Source organism: Drosophila nasuta, chromosome 3, assembly GCF_023558535.2.
Source record: "Drosophila nasuta strain 15112-1781.00 chromosome 3, ASM2355853v1, whole genome shotgun sequence".
NCBI classification, from domain to species: Eukaryota; Metazoa; Arthropoda; class Insecta; order Diptera; family Drosophilidae; genus Drosophila; species Drosophila nasuta.
The window spans coordinates 34,452,419-34,473,877 of NC_083457.1; the positions used below are offsets into that span (position 1 = coordinate 34,452,419).

Here is a 21,459-nt window from a genome sequence, read left to right on the forward strand (position 1 = left end):
GTTGCATCTGTTGTCGACGAAAGAGTTGCTGTGGCACTGCTTAAATCTTGATCAGAAGATGTACCAGTTGTTGACGAAAGAGTTGCTGTGACACTGCTTGAATCTTTATCGGATGATGCAACAGTTGTTGACAATGAAGCTTCAGTAGATTCGTCGTAATAATAGTCATCAGAAGACGAGACGGTTTCAAAAGTAGAGTCTTCTTTGGTTGTATCAACAGAATATGTACCAGTTGTTGACGAAAAAGTTGCTGTTGCTACGGTGGTTGACAACGGAGATGATGTTTTAACTGTTCTTGTTGCTGTGCTCGTGACTTTTTTGGTAGTATCATCAGAGGATCTAACAGTTGTTGACAAAGGAGTTGATGTTGCAACTGCAGTCGTTGCAGTACTGGTGACTTTCTCAGAAGATGCAACGGTTGTTGACAACGGAGCTGATGTTGCAATTGTTGTTGTTGGTGCGCTTGTAACTTTTGAGCTAGTATCTTCAGAAGTAGCAACTGGTGTTGACGAAAAAGTTGTGGTGGCAGTGCTTGAATCTCCATCAGAAGATGCTACGATTGTTGACAACGAAGATGATGTTGCAACTGTTGTTGTTGCTGTGCTCGTCATTTTTTTGGTAGTATCATCAGAGGATCTAACAGTTGTTGACAAAGGAGTTGATGTTAAAACTGTAGTCGTTGCAGTACTGGTGACTTTCTCAGAAGATGCTACGGTTGTTGACAACGGAGCTGATGTTGCAACTGTTGTTGTTGCTGCGCTTGTCACTTTTGAGCTAGTATCTTCAGAAGTAGCAACTGTTGTCGACCAAAGAGTTGCTGTGGCACTGCTTAAATCTTGATCAGAAGATGTACCAGTTGTTGACGAAAGAGTTGCTGTGACACTGCTTGAATCTTCATCGGATGATGCAACAGCTGTTGACAATGAAGCTTCAGTAGATTCGTCGTAATAATAGTCATCAGAAGACGAGACGGTTTCAAAAGTAGAGTCTTCTTTGGTTGTATCAACAGAAAATGTACCAGCTGTTGACGAAAAAGTTGCTGTTGCTACGGTTGTTGACAACGGAGATGATGTTGCAACTGTTGTTATTGCTGTGCTCGTCATTTTTTTGGTAGTATCATCAGAGGATCTAACAGTTGTTGACAAAGGAGTTGATGTTAAAACTGTAGTCGTTGCAGTGCTTGTCAGTTTTGTGTTAGTATCTTCAGAAGTTGCAATAGCTGTTGGCGAGAAAGTGGCAGTACTTGAATCTCCTTCAGAAGATGTTACGGTTGTGGAAAACGGAGCTGATGTTGCAACTGTTGTTGTTGCTGTGCTCGTCACTTTTTTGGTAGTATCATCAGAGGATCTAACAGTTGTTGACAAAGGAGTTGATGTTAAAACTGTAGTCGTTGCAGTGCTTGTCAGTTTTGTGCTAGTATCTTCAGAAGTTGCAATAGCTGTTGGCGAGAAAGTGGCAGTACTTGAATCTCCCTCAGAAGATGTTACGGTTGTTGACAACGGAGCTGATGTCGCAACTGTTGTTGTTGCTGTGCTCGTCATTTTTTTGGTAGTATCATCAGAGGATCTGACAGTTGTTGACAAAGGAGTTGATGTTGCAATTGCAGTCGTTGCAGTGCTTGTCAGTTTTGTGCTAGTATCTTCAGAAGTTGCAATAGCTGTTGGCGAGAAAGTGGCAGTACTTGAATCTCCTTCAGAAGATGTTACGGTTGTGGAAAACGGAGCTGATGTTGCAACTGTTGTTGTTGCTGTGCTCGTCACTTTTTTGGTAGTATCATCAGAGGATCTAACAGTTGTTGACAAAGGAGTTGATGTTAAAACTGTAGTCGTTACAGTGCTTGTCAGTTTTGTGCTAGTATCTTCAGAAGTTGCATCTGTTGTCGACGAAAGAGTTGCTGTGACACTGCTTGAATCTTCATCGGATGATGCAACAGTTGTTGACAATGAAGCTTCAGTAGATTCGTCGTAATAATAGTCATCAGAAGACGAGACGGTTTCAAAAGTAGAGTCTTCTTTGGTTGTATCAACAGAAAATGTACCAGTTGTTGACGAAAAAGTTGCTGTTGCTACGGTTGTTGACAACGAAGCTGATGTTGCAACTGTTGTTGTTGCTGTGCTCGTCACTTTTTTGGTAGTATCATCAGAGGATCTTACAGTTGTTGACAAAGGAGTTGATGTTAAAACTGTAGTCGTTGCAGCGCTTGTCAGTTTTGTGCTAGTATCTTCAGAAGTTGCAATAGCTGTTGGCGAGAAAGTGGCAGTGCTTGAATCGCCTTCAGAAGATGCTACGGTTGTTGACAACGGAGCTGACGTTGCAACTGTTGTTGTTGCTGTGCTCGTCATTTTTTTGGTAGTATCATCAGAGGATCTAACAGTTGTTGACAAAGCAGTTGATGTTAAAACTGTAGTCGTTGCAGTACTGGTGACTTTCTCAGAAGATGCAACGGTTGTTGACAACGGAGCTGATGTTGCAATTATTGTTGTTGGTGCGCTTGTAACTTTTGAGCTAGTATCTTCAGAAGTAGCAACTGGTGTTGACGAAAAAGTCGTGGTGGTAGTGCTTGAATCTCCATCAGAAGATGCTACGGTTGTTGACAACGAAGCTGATGTTGCAACTGTTGTTGTTGCTGTGCTCGTCATTTTTTTGGTAGTATCATCAGAGGATCTAACAGTTGTTGACAAAGGAATTGATGTTAAAACTGTAGTCGTTGCAGTACTGGTGACTTTCTCAGAAGATGCTACGGTTGTTGACAACTGAGCTGATGTTGCAACTGTTGTTGTTGCTGTGCTCGTCACTTTTTTGGTAGTATCATCAGAGGATCTTACAGTTGTTGACAAAGGAGTTGATGTTGCAACTGCAGTCGTTGCAGTGCTTGTCAGTTTTGTGCTAGTATCTTCAGAAGTTGCAATAGCTGTTGGCGAGAAAGTGGCAGTGCTTGAATCTCCTTCAGAAGATGCTACGGTTGTTGACAACGGAGATGATGTTGCAACTGTTGTTGTTGCTGTGCTCGTCACTTTTTTGGTAGTATCATCAGAGGATCTAACAGTTGTTGACAAAGGAGTTGATGTGGCAACTGCAGTCGTTGCAGTGCTTGTCAGTTTTGTGCTAGTATCTTCAGAAGTTGCAATAGCTGTTGGCGAGAAAGTGGCAGTGCTTGAATCTCCTTCAGAAGATGCTACGGTTGTTGACAACGGAGCTGACGTTGCAACTGTTGTTGTTGCTGTGCTCGTCATTTTTTTGGTAGTATCATCAGAGGATCTAACAGTTGTTGACAAAGGAGTTGATGTTGCAACTGCAGTCGTTGCAGTACTGGTGACTTTCTCAGAAGATGCTACGGTTGTTGACAACGGAGCTGATGTTGCAACTGTTGTTGTTGCTGCGCTCGTCATTTTTTTGGTAGTATCATCAGAGGATCTAACAGTTGTTGACAAAGGAGTTGATGTTGCAACTGCAGTCGTTGCAGTACTGGTGACTTTCTCAGAAGATGCTACGGTTGTTGACAACGGAGCTGATGTTGCAACTGTTGTTGTTGGTGCGCTTGTAACTTTTGAGCTAGTATCTTCAGAAGTAGCAACTGGTGTTGTCGAAAAAGTTGTGGTGGTAGTGCTTGAATCTCCATCAGAAGATGCTACGGTTGTTGACAACGGAGCTGATGTTGCAACTGTTGTTGCTGCTGCGCTCGTCATTTTTTTGGTAGTATCATCAGAGGATCTAACAGTTGTTGACAAAGGAGTTGATGTTGCAACTGCAGTCGTTGCAGTACTGGTGACTTTCTCAGAAGATGCTACGGTTGTTGACAACGGAGCTGATGTTGCAACTGTTGTTGTTGGTGCGCTTGTAACTTTTGAGCTAGTATCTTCAGAAGTAGCAACTGGTGTTGTCGAAAAAGTTGTGGTGGTAGTGCTTGAATCTCCATCAGAAGATGCTACGGTTGTTGACAACGGAGATGATGTTGCAACTGTTGTTGTTGCTGTGCTCGTCACTTTTTTGGTAGTATCATCAGAGGATCTAACAGTTGTTGACAAAGGAGTTGATGTTAAAACTGTAGTCGTTGCAGTACTGGTGACTTTCTCAGAAGATGCTACGGTTGTTGACAACGGAGCTGATGTTGCAACTGTTGTTGTTGCTGCGCTTGTCACTTTTGAGCTAGTATCTTCAGAAGTAGCAACTGTTGTCGACCAAAGAGTTGCTGTGGCACTGCTTAAATCTTGATCAGAAGATGTACCAGTTGTTGACGAAAGAGTTGCTGTGACACTGCTTGAATCTTCATCGGATGATGCAACAGCTGTTGACAATGAAGCTTCAGTAGATTCGTCGTAATAATAGTCATCAGAAGACGAGACGGTTTCAAAAGTAGGGTCTTCTTTGGTTGTATCAACAGAAAATGTACCAGTTGTTGACGAAAAAGTTGCTGTTGCTACGGTTGTTGACAACGGAGCTGATGTTGCAACTGTTGTTGTTGCTGTGCTCGTCACTTTTTTGGTAGTATCATCAGAGGATCTTACAGTTGTTGACAAAGGAGTTGATGTTGCAACTGTAGTCGATGCAGTACTGGTGACTTTCTCAGAAGATGCTACGGTTGTTGACAAAGGAGTTGATGTTGCAACTGCAGTCGTTGCAATACTGGTGATTTTCTCAGAAGATGCTACGGTTGTTGACAACGGAGCTGATGTTGCAATTGTTGTTGTTGCTGCGCTTGTCACTTTTGAGCTAGTACCTTCAGAAGTAGCAACTGTTGTTGACGAAAAAGTTGTGGTGGCAGTGCTTGAATCTCCATCAGAAGATGCTACGATTGTTGACAACGAAGATGATGTTGCAACTGTTGTTGTTGCTGTGCTCGTCACTTTTTTGGTAGTATCATCAGAGGATCTAACAGTTGTTGACAAAGGAGTTGATGTTGCAACTGCAGTCGTTGCAGTACTGGTGACTTTCTCAGAAGATGCTACGGTTGTTGACAACGGAGCTGATGTTGCAACTGTTGTTGTTGGTGCGCTTGTAACTTTTGAGCTAGTATCTTCAGAAGTAGCAACTGGTGTTGTCGAAAAAGTTGTGGTGGTAGTGCTTGAATCTCCATCAGAAGATGCTAGGGTTGTTGACAACGGAGATGATGTTGCAACTGTTGTTGTTGCTGTGCTCGTCACTTTTTTGGTAGTATCATCAGAGGATCTAACAGTTGTTGACAAAGGAGTTGATGTTAAAACTGTAGTCGTTGCAGTACTGGTGACTTTCTCAGAAGATGCTACGGTTGTTGACAACGGAGCTGATGTTGCAACTGTTGTTGTTGCTGCGCTTGTCACTTTTGAGCTAGTATCTTCAGAAGTAGCAACTGTTGTCGACCAAAGAGTTGCTGTGGCACTGCTTAAATCTTGATCAGAAGATGTACCAGTTGTTGACGAAAGAGTTGCTGTGACACTGCTTGAATCTTCATCGGATGATGCAACAGCTGTTGACAATGAAGCTTCAGTAGATTCGTCGTAATAATAGTCATCAGAAGACGAGACGGTTTCAAAAGTAGAGTCTTCTTTGGTTGTATCAACAGAAAATGTACCAGTTGTTGACGAAAAAGTTGCTGTTGCTACGGTTGTTGACAACGGAGCTGATGGTGCAACTGTTGTTGTTGCTGTGCTCGTCACTTTTTTGGTAGTATCATCAGAGGATCTTACAGTTGTTGACAAAGGAGTTGATGTTGCAACTGTAGTCGATGCAGTACTGGTGACTTTCTCAGAAGATGCTACGGTTGTTGACAAAGGAGTTGATGTTGCAACTGCAGTCGTTGCAATACTGGTGATTTTCTCAGAAGATGCTACGGTTGTTGACAACGGAGCTGATGTTGCAATTGTTGTTGTTGCTGCGCTTGTCACTTTTGAGCTAGTACCTTCAGAAGTAGCAACTGTTGTTGACGAAAAAGTTGTGGTGGCAGTGCTTGAATCTCCATCAGAAGATGCTACGATTGTTGACAACGAAGATGATGTTGCAACTGTTGTTGTTGCTGTGCTCGTCACTTTTTTGGTAGTATCATCAGAGGATCTAACAGTTGTTGACAAAGGAGTTGATGTTGCAACTGCAGTCGTTGCAGTACTGGTGACTTTCTCAGAAGATGCTACGGTTGTTGACAACGGAGCTGATGTTGCAACTGTTGTTGTTGGTGCGCTTGTAACTTTTGAGCTAGTATCTTCAGAAGTAGCAACTGGTGTTGTCGAAAAAGTTGTGGTGGTAGTGCTTGAATCTCCATCAGAAGATGCTACGGTTGTTGACAACGGAGATGATGTTGCAACTGTTGTTGTTGCTGTGCTCGTCACTTTTTTGGTAGTATCATCAGAGGATCTAACAGTTGTTGACAAAGGAGTTGATGTTAAAACTGTAGTCGTTGCAGTACTGGTGACTTTCTCAGAAGATGCTACGGTTGTTGACAACGGAGCTGATGTTGCAACTGTTGTTGTTGCTGCGCTTGTCACTTTTGAGCTAGTATCTTCAGAAGTAGCAACTGTTGTCGACCAAAGAGTTGCTGTGGCACTGCTTAAATCTTGATCAGAAGATGTACCAGTTGTTGACGAAAGAGTTGCTGTGACACTGCTTGAATCTTCATCGGATGATGCAACAGCTGTTGACAATGAAGCTTCAGTAGATTCGTCGTAATAATAGTCATCAGAAGACGAGACGGTTTCAAAAGTAGAGTCTTCTTTGGTTGTATCAACAGAAAATGTACCAGTTGTTGACGAAAAAGTTGCTGTTGCTACGGTTGTTGACAACGGAGCTGATGGTGCAACTGTTGTTGTTGCTGTGCTCGTCACTTTTTTGGTAGTATCATCAGAGGATCTTACAGTTGTTGACAAAGGAGTTGATGTTGCAACTGTAGTCGATGCAGTACTGGTGACTTTCTCAGAAGATGCTACGGTTGTTGACAAAGGAGTTGATGTTGCAACTGCAGTCGTTGCAATACTGGTGATTTTCTCAGAAGATGCTACGGTTGTTGACAACGGAGCTGATGTTGCAATTGTTGTTGTTGCTGCGCTTGTCACTTTTGAGCTAGTACCTTCAGAAGTAGCAACTGTTGTTGACGAAAAAGTTGTGGTGGCAGTGCTTGAATCTCCATCAGAAGATGCTACGATTGTTGACAACGAAGATGATGTTGCAACTGTTGTTGTTGCTGTGCTCGTCACTTTTTTGGTAGTATCATCAGAGGATCTAACAGTTGTTGACAAAGGAGATGATGTTGCAACTGCAGTCGTTGCAGTGCTTGTCAGTTTTGTGCTAGTATCTTCAGAAGTTGCATCTGTTGTCGACGAAAGAGTTGCTGTGACACTGCTTGAATCTTCATCGGATGATGCAACAGTTGTTGACAATGAAGCTTCAGTAGATTCGTCGTAATAATAGTCATCAGAAGACGAGACGGTTTCAAAAGTAGAGTCTTCTTTGGTTGTATCAACAGAAAATGTACCAGTTGATGACGAAAAAGTTGCTGTTGCTACGGTTGTTGACAACGGAGCTGATGTTGCAACTGTTGTTGTTGCTGTGCTCGTCACTTTTTTGGTAGTATCATCAGAGGATCTAACAGTTGTTGACAAAGGAGTTGATGTTGCAACTGCAGTCGTTGCAGTGCTTGTCAGTTTTGTGGTAGTATCTTCAGAAGTTGCATCTGTCGACGAAAGAGTTGCTGTGGCAGTGCTTAAATCTTCATCGGATGTTGCAACAATTGTTGACAATGAAGCTTCAGTAGATTCATCGTAATAATAGTCATCAGAAGACGAGACAGTTTCAAAAGTAGAGTCTTCTTTGGTTGTATCAATAGAAGATGTACCAGTTGTTGGCGAAAAAGTTGCTGTTGCTACGGTTGTTGACAACGAAGATGATGTTGCAACTGTTGTTGTTGCTGTGCTCGTCATGTTTTTGGTAGTATCATCAGAGGATCTAACAGTTGTTGACAAAGGAGTTGATGTTGCAACTGCAGTCGTTGCAGTGCTTGTCAGTTTTGTGGTAGTATCTTCAGAAGTTGCATCTGTCGACGAAAGAGTTGCTGTGGCAGTGCTTAAATCTTCATCGGATGTTGCAACAATTGTTGACAATGAAGCTTCAGTAGATTCGTCGTAATAATAGTCATCAGAAGACGAGACAGTTTCAAAAGTAGAGTCTTCTTTGTTTGTATCAATAGAAGATGTACCAGTTGTTGGCGAAAAAGTTGCTGTTGCTACGGTTGTTGACAACGAAGATGATGTTGCAACTGTTGTTGTTGCTGTGCTCGTCATGTTTTTGGTAGTATCATCAGAGGATCTAACAGTTGTTGACAAAGGAGTTGATGTTGCAACTGCAGTCGTTGCAGTGCGTGTCAGTTTTGTGCTAGTATCTTCAGAAGTTGCATCTGTTGTCGACGAAAGAGTTGCTGTGGCAGTGCTTGAATATTCATCAGAGGATGTACCAGTTGTTGACGAAAGTGTTGTGGCATTGCTTGAACCTTCATCAGAAGATGCAACAGTTGTTGACAATGAAGCTTCAGTAGATTCGTCGTAATAATAGTCGTCGGAAGACAAGACGGTTTCAGAAGTAGACTCTTCTTTGGTTGTATCATCAGAATATGTATCAGTTGTTGACGAGAGAGTTGTGGCAGTGCTTGAATCTTTATCAGAAGATGTACTAGTAGTTGAAGAAAGAGTTGCTGTGACACTGCTTGAATCTTCATCGGACGATGCAACAGTTGTTGACAATGAAGCTTCAGTAGATTCGTCGTAATAATAGTCGTCGGAAGACGAGACGGTTTCAGAAGTAGACTCTTCTTTGGTTGTATCATCAGAATATGTATCAGTTGTTGACGAGAGAGTTGTGGCAGTGCTTGAATCTTTATCAGAAGATTTACCAGTTGTTGACAAAAGAGTTGCTGTGGCACTGCTTGAATATTTATCAGAAGATGCAACAGTTGTTGACAATGAAGCTTCAGTAGATTCGTCGTAATAATAGTCGTCGGAAGACGAGACGGTTTCAAAAGTAGACTCTTCTTTGGTTGTATCATCAGAAGATGTTCCAGTTGTTGACGAAAGAGTTGGGGCATCGCTTGAATATTCATCAGAAGATGTACCAGTTGTTGACGAAAGCGTTGTGGCAGTGCTTGTATCTTCATCAGAAGATTTACCAGTTGTTGACAAAAGAGTTGCTGTGGCACTGCTTGAATCTTCACCAGATGATGCAACAGTTGTTGACAATGAAGCTTCAGTAGATTCGTCGTAATAATAGTCATCAGAAGACAAGTCGGTTTTAGAAGCAGACTCTTCTTTTGTTGTATCATTGAAAGATGTACCAGTTGTTGACGAAAGCGTTGTGATAGTGCTTGAATAGTCATCAGAAGATTTACCAGTTGTTGACAAAAGAGTTGCTTTTGCACTGCTTGAATCTTCATCAGATGATGCAACAGTTGTTGACAATGAAGCTTCAGTAGATTCGTCGTAAGAAAAGTCATCAGAAGACGAGACGGTTTCAAAAGTAGACTCTTCTTTGGTTGTATCATCAGAAGATGTACCAGTTGTTGACGAAAGAGTTGTGGCATCGCTTGAATATTCATCAGAAGATGTACCAGTTGTTGACGAAAGAGTTGTAGCAGTGCTAGAATCTTCACCAGATGATGCAACAGTTGTTGACAATGAAGCTTCAGTAGATTCGTCGTAATAATAGTCATCAGAAGACAAGTCGGTTTTAGAAGCAGACTCTTCTTTTGTTGTATCATTGAAAGATGTACCACTTGTTGACGAAAGCGTTGTGATAGTGCTTGAATAGTCATCAGAAGATTTACCAGTTGTTGACAAAAGAGTTGCTGTGGCACTGCTTGAATCTTCACCAGATGATGCAACAGTTGTTGACAATGAAGCTTCAGTAGATTCGTCGTAATAATAGTCATCAGAAGACAAGTCGGTTTTAGAAGCAGACTCTTCTTTTGTTGTATCATTGAAAGATGTACCACTTGTTGACGAAAGCGTTGTGATAGTGCTTGAATAGTCATCAGAAGATTTACCAGTTGTTGACAAAAGAGTTGCTTTTGCACTGCTTGAATCTTCATCAGATGATGCAACAATTGTTGACAATGAAGCTTCAGTAGATTCGTCGTAAGAAAAGTCATCAGAAGACGAGACGGTTTCAAAAGTAGACTCTTCTTTGGTTGTATCATCAGAAGATGTACCAGTTGTTGACGAAAGAGTTGTGGCATCGCTTGAATATTCATCAGAAGATGTACCAGTTGTTGACGAAAGAGTTGTAGCAGTGCTAGAATCTTCATAAGAAGATGCAACAGTTGTTGACAATGAAGCATCAGTAGATTCGTCGTAATAATAGTCGTCGGAAGACAAGATGGTTTCAGAAGTAGACTCTTCTTTTGTTGTATCATTGAAAGATGTACCAGTTGTTGACGAAAGCGTTGTGGCAGTGCTTGTATCTTCATCAGAAGATTTACCAGTTGTTGACAAAAGAGTTGCTGTGGCACTGCTTGAATCTTCATCAGATGATGCAACAGTTGTTGACAATGAAGCTTCAGTAGATTCGTCGTAGTAATAGTCATCAGAAGACAAGACGGTTTCAGAAGTAGACTCTTCTTTTGTTGTATCAGTAAAAGATGTATCAGTTATTGACGAAAGCGTTGTGGCAAAGCTTGTATCTTCATCAGAAGATGAGATAGTTGTTGATGAAAGAGTTGTAGCAGTGCTAGAATCTTCATCAGAAGATGTAACAGTTGTTGACAATAAAGCTTCAGTAGATTCGTCGTAATAATAGTCATCGGAAGACATTTCGGTTTCAGAAGCAGACTCTTCTTTTGTTGTATCAGTAAAAGATGTATCAGTTATTGACGAAAGCGTTGTGGCAAAGCTTGTATCTTCATCAGAAGATGAGATAGTTGTTGATGAAAGAGTTGTAGCAGTGCTAGAATCTTCATCAGAAGATGCAACAGCTGTTGACAATGAAGCTTCAGTAGATTCGTCGTAATAATAGTCGTCGGAAGACAAGTTGGTTTCAGAAGTAGACTCCTCTTTTGTTGTATCATTGAAAGATGTACCAGTTGTTGACGAAAGCGTTGTGGCAGTGCTTGTATCTTCATCAGAAGATGAGATAGTTGTTGACGAAAGAGTTGTAGCAGTGCTTGAATCCTCATCAGAAGATTTACCAGTTGTTGACAAAAGAGTTGCTGTGGCACTGCTTGAATCTTCATCAGTAGACGCAACAGTTGTTGACAATGAAGCTTCAGTAGATTCATCGTAGTAATAGTCATCAGAAGACAAGACGGTTTCAAAAGTAGACTCTTCATTAGTTGTATCAATAGAAGATGAACCAGTTGTTGACGAAAGAGTTGTGACATTGCTTGAATATTCATCAGAAGACTTACCAGTTGTTGACAATGAGGCTTCAGTAGATTCGTCGTAATAATAGTCATCGGTAGACAAGACGGTTGCAGAAGTAGACTCTTCTTTAGTTGTATCATTAGAAGATGTACCAGTTGTTGACGAAAGAGTTGTGGCAATGCTTGAATCTTCATCAGAAGATGCAAGTGTTGTTGACAATGAGGCTTCAGTAGATTCGTCGTAGTAATAGTCATCAGAAGACAAGACGGTTTCAGAAGTAGACTCTTCTTTGGTTGTATCATTCGAAGATGTACCAGTTGTTGACGAAAGAGTTGTGGCATTGCTTGAATATTCGTCAGAAGGTGTACCAGTTGTTGACAATGAAGCTTCAGTAGATTCGTCGTAATAGTCGTCGGAAGACAAGGCGGTTTCAGAAGTAGTCTCTTCTTTGGTTGTATCATTAGAAGATGTACCAGTTGTTGACGAAAGAGTTGTGGCATTGCTTGAATCCTCACCAGAAGACGTACCAGTTGTTGACAATGAAGCTTCAGTAGATTCGTCGTAATAATAGTCATCGGAAGACAAGACGGTTTCAGAAGTAGACTCTTCTTTGGTTGTATCATTAGAAGATGTACCAGTTGTTGACGAAAGAGTTGTGGCATTGCTTGAATCTTCATCGGAAGATGTACCTGTTGTTGACAATGAAGCTTCAGTTGATTCGTCGTAGTAATAGTCATCAGAAGACAAGACGGTTTCAGAAGTAGACTCTTCTTTGGTTGTATCATTAGAAGATGTTCCAGTTGTTGACGAAAGAGTTGTGGCATTGCTTGAATCTTCATCAGAAGACGTACCAGTTGTTGACAATGAAGCTTCAGTAGATTCATCGTAATAATAGTCATCGGAAGACAAGACGGTTTCAGAAGTAGACTCTTCTTTGGTTGTATCATTAGACGATGTACCAGTTGTTGACGAAAGAGTTGTGGCAATGCTTGAATCTTCATCAGAAGATGCAAGTGTTGTTGACAATGAGGCTTCAGTAGATTCGTCGTAATAATAGTCATCAGAAGACAAGACGGTTTCAGAAGTAGACTCTTCTTTGGTTGTATCATTAGAAGATGTACCAGTTGTTGACGAAAGAGTTGTGGCATTGCTTGAATATTCATCAGAAGATGTACCAGTTGTTGACAATGAAGCTTCAGTAGATTCGTCGTAATAATAGTCATCGGAAGACAAGACGGTTTCAGAAGTAGACTCTTCTTTGGTTGTATCATTAGAAGATGTACCAGTTGTTGACGAAAGAGTTGTGGCATTGCTTGAATATTCATCAGAAGACTTACCAGTTGTTGACAATGAGGCTTCAGTAGATTCGTCGTAATAATAGTCGTCAGAAGACAAGAGGGTTTCAGAAGTAGACCCTTCTTTGGTTGTATCATTAGAAGATGTACCAGTTGTTGACGAAAGAGTTGTGGCAATGCTTGAATATTCATCAGAAGATGTACCAGTTGTTGACAATGAAACTTCAGTAGATTCGTCGTAATAATAGTCGTCGGAAGACAAGACGGTTTCAGAAGTAGACTCTTCTTTGGTTGTATCATTAGAAGACGTACCAGTTGTTGACGACAGAATTGTGGCAATGCTTGAATCTTCATCAGTAGACGAAACAGTTGTTGACAATAAAGTTTCAGTAGATTCGTCGTAATAATAGTCGTCGGAAGACAAGACAGTTTCAGAAGTAGACTCTTCTTTGGTTGTATCTTTAGAAGATGTACCAGTTGTTGACGAAAGAGTTGTGGCATTGCTTGAATATTCATCGGAAGATGTACCAGTTGTTGACAATGAAGCTTCAGTAGATTCGTCGTAATAATAGTCATCGGAAGACAAGACGGTTTCAGAAGTAGACTCTTCTTTGGTTGTATCATTAGGAGATGTACCAGTTGTTGATGAAAGAGTTGTGGCAATGCTTGAATCTTCATCAGAAGATGCAAGTGTTGTTGATAATGAGGCTTCAGTAGATTCGTCGTAATAATAGTCATCAGAAGACAAGACGGTTTCAGAAGTAGACTCTTCTTTGGTTGTATCATTCGAAGATGTATCAGTTGTTGACGAAAGAGTTGTGGCATTGCTTGAATATTCATCAGAAAATGTACCAGTTGTTGACAATGAAGCTTCAGTAGATTCGTCGTAATAATAGTCATCGGAAGACAAGACGGTTTCAGAAGTAGACTCTTCTTTGGTTGTATCATTAGAAGATGTACCAGTTGTTGACGAAAGAGTTGTGGCAATGCTTGAATCTTCATCAGAAGATGCAAGTGTTGTTGATAATGAGGCTTCAGTAGATTCGTCGTAATAATAGTCATCAGAAGACAAGACGGTTTCAGAAGTAGACTCTTCTTTGGTTGTATCATTCGAAGATGTACCACTTGTTGACGAAAGAGTTGTGGCATTGCTTGAATATTCATCAGAAGATGCAAGTGTTGTTTGACAATGAGGCTTCAGTAGATTCGTCGTAATAATAGTCGTCGGAAGACAAGACAGTTTCAGAAGTAGACTCTTCTTTGGTTGTATCATTAGAAGATGTACCAGTTGTTGACGAAAGAGTTGTGGCAATGCTTGAATCTTCATCAGAAGATGCAAGTGTTGTTGACAATGAGGCTTCAGTAGATTCGTCGTAGTAATAGTCATCAGAAGACAAGACGGTTTCAGAAGTAGACTCTTCTTTGGTTGTATCATTAGAAGATGAACCAGTTGTTGACGAAAGAGTTGTGGCATTGCTTGAATCTTCACCAGAAGACGTACCAGTTGTTGACAATGAAGCTTCAGTAGATTCGTCGTAATAATAGTCATCGGAAGACAAGATGGTTTCAGAAGTAGACTCTTCTTTGGTTGTATCATTAGAAGATGAACCAGTTGTTGACGAAAGAGTTGTGGCATTGCTTGAATCTTCACCAGAAGACGTACCAGTTGTTGACAATGAAGCTTCAGTAGATTCGTCGTAATAATAGTCATCGGAAGACAAGAGGGTTTCAGAAGTAGACCCTTCTTTGGTTGTATCATTAGAAGATGTACCAGTTGTTGACGAAAGAGTTGTGGCAATGCTTGAATATTCATCAGAAGATGTACCAGTTGTTGACAATGAAACTTCAGTAGATTCGTCGTAATAATAGTCGTCGGAAGACAAGACGGTTTCAGAAGTAGACTCTTCTTTGGTTGTATCATTAGAAGACGTACCAGTTGTTGACGACAGAATTGTGGCAATGCTTGAATCTTCATCAGTAGACGAAACAGTTGTTGACAATAAAGTTTCAGTAGATTCGTCGTAATAATAGTCGTCGGAAGACAAGACAGTTTCAGAAGTAGACTCTTCTTTGGTTGTATCTTTAGAAGATGTACCAGTTGTTGACGAAAGAGTTGTGGCATTGCTTGAATATTCATCGGAAGATGTACCAGTTGTTGACAATGAAGCTTCAGTAGATTCGTCGTAATAATAGTCATCGGAAGACAAGACGGTTTCAGAAGTAGACTCTTCTTTGGTTGTATCATTAGGAGATGTACCAGTTGTTGATGAAAGAGTTGTGGCAATGCTTGAATCTTCATCAGAAGATGCAAGTGTTGTTGATAATGAGGCTTCAGTAGATTCGTCGTAATAATAGTCATCAGAAGACAAGACGGTTTCAGAAGTAGACTCTTCTTTGGTTGTATCATTCGAAGATGTACCAGTTGTTGACGAAAGAGTTGTGGCATTGCTTGAATATTCATCAGAAAATGTACCAGTTGTTGACAATGAAGCTTCAGTAGATTCGTCGTAATAATAGTCATCGGAAGACAAGACGGTTTCAGAAGTAGACTCTTCTTTGGTTGTATCATTAGAAGATGTACCAGTTGTTGACGAAAGAGTTGTGGCAATGCTTGAATCTTCATCAGAAGATGCAAGTGTTGTTGATAATGAGGCTTCAGTAGATTCGTCGTAATAATAGTCATCAGAAGACAAGACGGTTTCAGAAGTAGACTGTTCTTTGGTTGTATCATTCGAAGATGTACCACTTGTTGACGAAAGAGTTGTGGCATTGCTTGAATATTCATCAGAAGATGCAAGTGTTGTTGACAATGAGGCTTCAGTAGATTCGTCGTAATAATAGTCGTCGGAAGACAAGACAGTTTCAGAAGTAGACTCTTCTTTGGTTGTATCATTAGAAGATGTACCAGTTGTTGACGAAAGAGTTGTAGCAATGCTTGAATCTTCATCAGAAGATGCAAGTGTTGTTGACAATGAGGCTTCAGTAGATTCGTCGTAGTAATAGTCATCAGAAGACAAGACGGTTTCAGAAGTAGACTCTTCTTTGGTTGTATCATTAGAAGATGAACCAGTTGTTGACGAAAGAGTTGTGGCATTGCTTGAATCTTCACCAGAAGACGTACCAGTTGTTGACAATGAAGCTTCAGTAGATTCGTCGTAATAATAGTCATCGGAAGACAAGATGGTTTCAGAAGTAGACTCTTCTTTGGTTGTATCATTAGAAGATGTACCAGTTGTTGACGAAAGAGTTGTGGCAATGCTTGAATCTTCATCAGAAGATGCAAGTGTTGTTGACAATGAGGCTTCAGTAGATTCGTCGTAGTAATAGTCATGAGAAGACAAGACGGTTTCAGAAGTAGACTCTTCTTTGGTTGTATCATTAGAAGATGTACCAGTTGTTGACGAAAGAGTTGTGGCATTGCTTGAATCTTCACCAGAAGACGTACCAGTTGTTGACAATGAAGCTTCAGTAGATTCGTCGTAATAATAGTCATCGGAAGACAAGATGGTTTCAGAAGTAGACTCTTCTTCGGTTGTATCATTAGAAGATGTACCAGTTGTTGACGAAAGAGTTGTGGCATTGCTTGAATCTTCATCGGAAGATGTACCTGTTGTTGACAATGAAGCTTCAGTTGATTCGTCGTAGTAATAGTCATCAGAAGACAAGACGGTTTCAGAAGTAGACTCTTCTTTGGTTGTGTCATTAGAAGATGTACCAGTTGTTGACGAAAGAGTTGTGGCATTGCTTGAATATTCATCGGAAGATGTACCAGTTGTTGACAATGAAGCTTCAGTAGATTCGTCGTAATAATAGTCATCGGAAGACAAGACGGTTTCAGAAGTAGACTCTTCTTTGGTTGTATCATTAGAAGATGTACCAGTTGTTGACGAAAGAGTTGTGGCATTACTTGAAACTTCATCAGAAGATGTACCAGTTGTTGACAATGAAGCTTCAGTAGATTCGTCGTAATAATAGTCATCGGTAGACAAGACGGTTTCAGAAGTAGACTCTTTTTTGGTTGTGTCATTAGAAGATGTACCAGTTGTTGACAAAAGAGTTGTGGCATTGCTTGAATATTCATCGGAAGATGTACCAGTTGTTGACAATAAAGCTTCAGTAGATTCGTCGTAATAATAGTCGTCGGAAGACAAGACGGTTTCAGAAGTAGACTCTTCTTTGGTTGTATCATTAGAAGATGTACCAGTTGTTGACGAAAGAATTGTGGCAATGCTTGAATCTTCATCAGTAGACGAAACAGTTGTTGACAATAAAGCTTCAGTAGATTCGTCGTAATAATAGTCGTCGGAAGACAAGACAGTTTCAGAAGTAGACTCTTCTTTGGTTGTATCATTAGAAGATGTACCAGTTGTTGACGAAAGAGTTGTGGCAATGCTTGAATCTTCATCAGAAGATGCAAGTGTTGTTGACAATGAGGCTTCAGTAGATTCGTCGTAGTAATAGTCATCAGAAGACAAGACGGTTTCAGAAGTAGACTCTTCTTTGGTTGTATCATTAGAAGATGTACCAGTTGTTGACGAAAGAGTTGTGGCATTGCTTGAATCTTCACCAGAAGACGTACCAGTTGTTGACAATGAAGCTTCAGTAGATTCGTCGTAATAATAGTCGTCGGAAGACAAGACGGTTTCAGAAGTAGACTCTTCTTTGGTTGTATCATTAGAAGATATACCAGTTGTTGACGAAAGAGTTGTGGCATTACTTGAAACTTCATCAGAAGATGTACCAGTTGTTGACAATGAAGCTTCAGTAGATTCGTCGTAATAATAGTCATCGGAAGACAAGACGGTTTCAGAAGTAGACTCTTCTTTGGTTGTATCATTAGAAGATGTACCAGTTGTTGACGAAAGAGATGTGGCAATGCTTGAATCTTCATCAGAAGATGCAAGTGTTGTTGACAATGAGGCTTCAGTAGATTCGTCGTAATAATAGTCATCAGAAGACAAGACGGTTTCAGAAGTAGACTCTTCTTTGGTTGTATCATTAGAAGATGTACCAGTTGTTGACGAAAGAGTTGTGGCATTGCTTGAATATTCATCAGAAGATGTACCAGTTGTTGACAATGAAGCTTCAGTAGATTCGTCGTAATAATAGTCATCAGAAGACAAGACGGTTTCAGAAGTAGACTCTTCTTTGGTTGTGTCATTAGAAGATGTACCAGTTGTTGACGAAAGAGTTGTGGCAATGCTTGAATCTTCATCAGAAGATGTACCAGTTGTTGACAATGAAGCTTCAGTAGATTCGTCGTAATAATAGTCGTAGGAAGACAAGACGGTTTCAGAAGTAGACTCTTCTTTGGTTGTATCATTAGAAGACGTACCAGTTGTTGACGAAAGAATTGTGGCAATGCTTGAATCTTCATCAGTAGACGAAACAGTTGTTGACAATAAAGCTTCAGTAGATTCGTCGTAATAATAGTCGTCGGAAGACAAGACAGTTTCAGAAGTAGACTCTTCTTTGGTTGTATCATTAGAAGATGTACCAGTTGCTGACGAAAGAGTTGTGGCATTGCTTGAATCTTCATCGGAAGATGTACCTGTTGTTGACAATGAAGCTTCAGTTGATTCGTCGTAGTAATAGTCATCAGAAGACAAGACGGTTTCAGAAGTAGACTCTTCTTTGGTTGTGTCATTAGAAGATGTACCAGTTGTTGACGAAAGAGTTGTGGCATTGCTTGAATATTCATCGGAAGATGTACCAGTTGTTGACAATGAAGCTTCAGTAGATTCGTCGTAATAATAGTCATCGGAAGACAAGACGGTTTCAGAAGTAGACTCTTCTTTTGTTGTATCATTAGAAGATGTACCAGTTGTTGACGAAAGAGTTGTGGCATTACTTGAAACTTCATCAGAAGATGTACCAGTTGTTGACAATGAAGCTTCAGTAGATTCGTCGGAATAATAGTCATCGGAAGACAAGACGGTTTCAGAAGTAGACTCTTCTTTGGTTGTATCAATAGAAGATGTACCAGTTGTTTGCGAAAGAGTTGTGGCATTGCTTGAATCTTCATCAGAAGACGTACCAGTTGTTGACAATGAAGGTTCAGTAGATTCATCGTAATAATAGTCATCGGAAGACAAGACGGTTTCAGAAGTAGACTCTTCTTTGGTTGTATCATTAGAAGATGTACCAGTTGTTGACGAAAGAGTTGTGGCATTGCTTGAATATTCATCAGAAGATGTACCAGTTGTTGACAATGAAGCTTCAGTAGATTCGTCGTAATAATAGTCATCGGAAGACAAGACGGTTTCAGAAGTAGACTCTTCTTTGGTTGTATCATTAGAAGATGTACCAGTTGTTGACGAAAGAGTTGTGGCATTGCTTGAATATTCATCAGTAGATGCAACGGTTGTTGACAATGAAGCTTCAGTAGATTCATCGTAATGATAGTCGTCGGATGACAAGACGGTTTCAGAAGTAGACTCTTCTTTGGTTGTATCATTAGAAGATGTACCAGTTGTTGACGAAAGAATTGTGGCAATGCTTGAATCTTCATCAGTAGACGAAACAGTTGTTGACAATAAAGCTTCAGTAGATTCGTCGTAATAATAGTCGTCGGAAGACAAGACAGTTTCAGAAGTAGACTTTTCTTTGGTTGTATCATTAGAAGATGTACCAGTTGTTGACGAAAGAGTTGTGGCATTGCTTGAATATTCATCAGAAGATGTAAGTGTTGTTGACAATGAGGCTTCAGTTGATTCGTCGTAATAATAGTCATCAGAAGACAATACGGTTTCAGAAGTAGACTCTTCTTCGGTTGTATCATTAGAAGACGTACCAGTTGTTGACGAAAGAATTGTGGCAATGCTTGAATCTTCATCAGTAGACGAAACAGTTGTTGACAATAAAGCTTCAGTAGATTCGTCGTAATAATAGTCGTCGGAAGACAAGACAGTTTCAGAAGTAGACTTTTCTTTGGTTGTATCATTAGAAGATGTACCAGTTGTTGACGAAAGAGTTGTGGCATTGCTTGAATCTTCATCGGAAGATGTACCTGTTGTTGACAATGAAGCTTCAGTTGATTCGTCGTAGTAATAGTCATCAGAAGACAAGACGGTTTCAGAAGTAGACTCTTCTTTGGTTGTGTCATTAGAAGATGTACCAGTTGTTGACGAAAGAGTTGTGGCATTGCTTGAATATTCATCGGAAGATGTACCAGTTGTTGACAATGAAGCTTCAGTAGATTCGTCGTAATAATAGTCATCGGAAGACAAGACGGTTTCAGAAGTAGACTCTTCTTTTGTTGTATCATTAGAAGACGTACCAGTTGTTGATGAAAAAGTTGTTGCAGTGCTTGAATATTCATCAGAAGATGTGCCAGTTGTTGACAATGAAGCTTCAGTAGATTCGTCGTAATAATAGTCATCGGAAGACAAGACGGTTTGAGAAGTGGACTCTTCTTCGGTTGTATCATCAGAAGATGTACCAGATGTTGACGATAGAGTTGTGGCAGTGCTAGAAGCTTCATCAGTAGATGCAACGGTTGTTGACAATGAAGCTTCAGTAGATTCGTCGTAGTAATAGTCATCAGAAGATAAGACGGTTTCAGAAGATAAGACGGTTTCAGAAGTAGACTCTTCTTTGGTTGTATCATTAGAAGATGTACCAGTTGTTGACGAAAGAGTTGCTGAGACACTGCTTGAATATTTATCCGAAGATGCAACAGTATCTTCAGAAGATTCAACAGTTATTGGCAATGGAATTGTTGTGGCTTTGCTTGTAACTTTTTCAGAAGACAAAGGAGTTGATGTTGCAACTGTTGTTGTTGCTGTGCTCGTAACTCTTTTAGTAGTATCTTCAGAAGATGCAACAATTGTTGACAAAGGAGTTGTCGTTGCAGTGGTGGTGAATTTTTCGGAAGATGCTACGGTTGTTGGCAAAGGAGTTGTTATTGCTGTGCTTGTCACTTTTGTGCTAGTATCTTTAGAAGATGCATGAGTTGATGAGGAAAGAGTTGCTGTGACAGTGCTTGAAGCTTTATCAGAAGATGCGACTGTTGTTGACAACAAAGGTGATGTTGCCATTGATATTGTTGCTGTGCTTGTGACTCTTTTGGTCGTATCATCAGAGGATGTAACAGTTGTAGACGAAGGAGTTGATGTTGCAACTGTTGTTGTTGCTGTGCTTGTTACTTTTTTAGTAGTATCTTTTGAAGATGCATCAATTGTTGACAAAGGAGTTGTCGTTGCAGTGGTGGTGACTTTCTCAGAAGATGCTAAGGTTGTTGACAACGGAGTGGTTATTGCTGTGCTTGTCACTTTTGTGCTAGTATCTTCATACGATGCAAGAGTTGTTGACAAAAAAGCTGATGTTGCAACTGTTGTTTTTGCTGTGCTTGTAACTCTTTTAGTAGTATCTTTAGAAGATGCAACAGTTGTTGACGAAGGAGTTGATGTTGCAACTGTTGTTGTTGCTGTGCTTGTAACTCTTTTAGTAGTATCTTTAGAAGATGCAACAGTTGTTGACGAAGCAGTTGTTCTTGCAGAGCTAGTGATTTTCCCAGAAGATGCAACGGTTGTTGACAAAGCAGTTGTTCTTGCAGTGCTAGTGATTTTTCCAGAAGATGCAACGGTTGTTGGCGAGGGACTTGTTGTTGCTGTGCTTGACAAGGGATGTGGTTTTGCAGTGTCGACGAAAGTCATATCTGAATCAGATTCTGGGTTGTCCTCATCTGGCGTTGAAGTTATCTCTGTCGTGGTTCTTATGAGTTTTCCGGGTGTTAAGGGTTTATTGTGGAATTGCCAGTAGAATGTTAGCCAGTAAATGATAAGAAAGTCATGAAAGAGTATTAAGGATGCCAGCAAGGAGTCACTCAGTCTCATCTCTGCAAATCGGCATCC

General features: G+C 40.5%; 1 protein-coding gene across 1 annotated transcript; it reads right to left on the reverse strand.

Annotated features, from left to right (window-relative positions):
• Window positions 1–829: 829 nt before the first annotated feature.
• Window positions 830–20,643, reverse strand: LOC132788188 (serine-rich adhesin for platelets-like). The gene is made up of 4 exons (XM_060795520.1): window positions 13,793–20,643; window positions 11,354–13,728; window positions 2,826–11,269; window positions 830–913 (listed from the first exon to the last, which is right to left on the reverse strand). The coding sequence occupies exons 1-4, from the start codon at window positions 20,641–20,643 to the stop codon at window positions 830–832; spliced, it is 17,754 nt and encodes a 5,917-aa protein (XP_060651503.1).
• Between the last annotated feature and the right edge of the window lie 816 nt (window positions 20,644–21,459).

What these genes read in the sequence shown, in the direction of transcription:
- LOC132788188 (XM_060795520.1), bottom strand. Translation starts at nt 20,643, where the DNA reads ATGGCAACATCACCTTTGTTGTCAACAACAGTCGCATCTTCTGATAAA. An exon ending in AGCCTCATTGTCAACAACTG is followed by an intron (nt 11,270 to 11,353) that starts GTAAGTCTTCTG and finishes CAACTAATGAAG; the next exon opens with AGTCTACTTTTGAAACCGTC. An exon ending in CAACTCCTTTGTCAACAACT is followed by an intron (nt 914 to 2,825) that starts GTAAGATCCTCT and finishes CATTGTCAACAG; the next exon opens with CTGTTGCATCATCCGATGAA.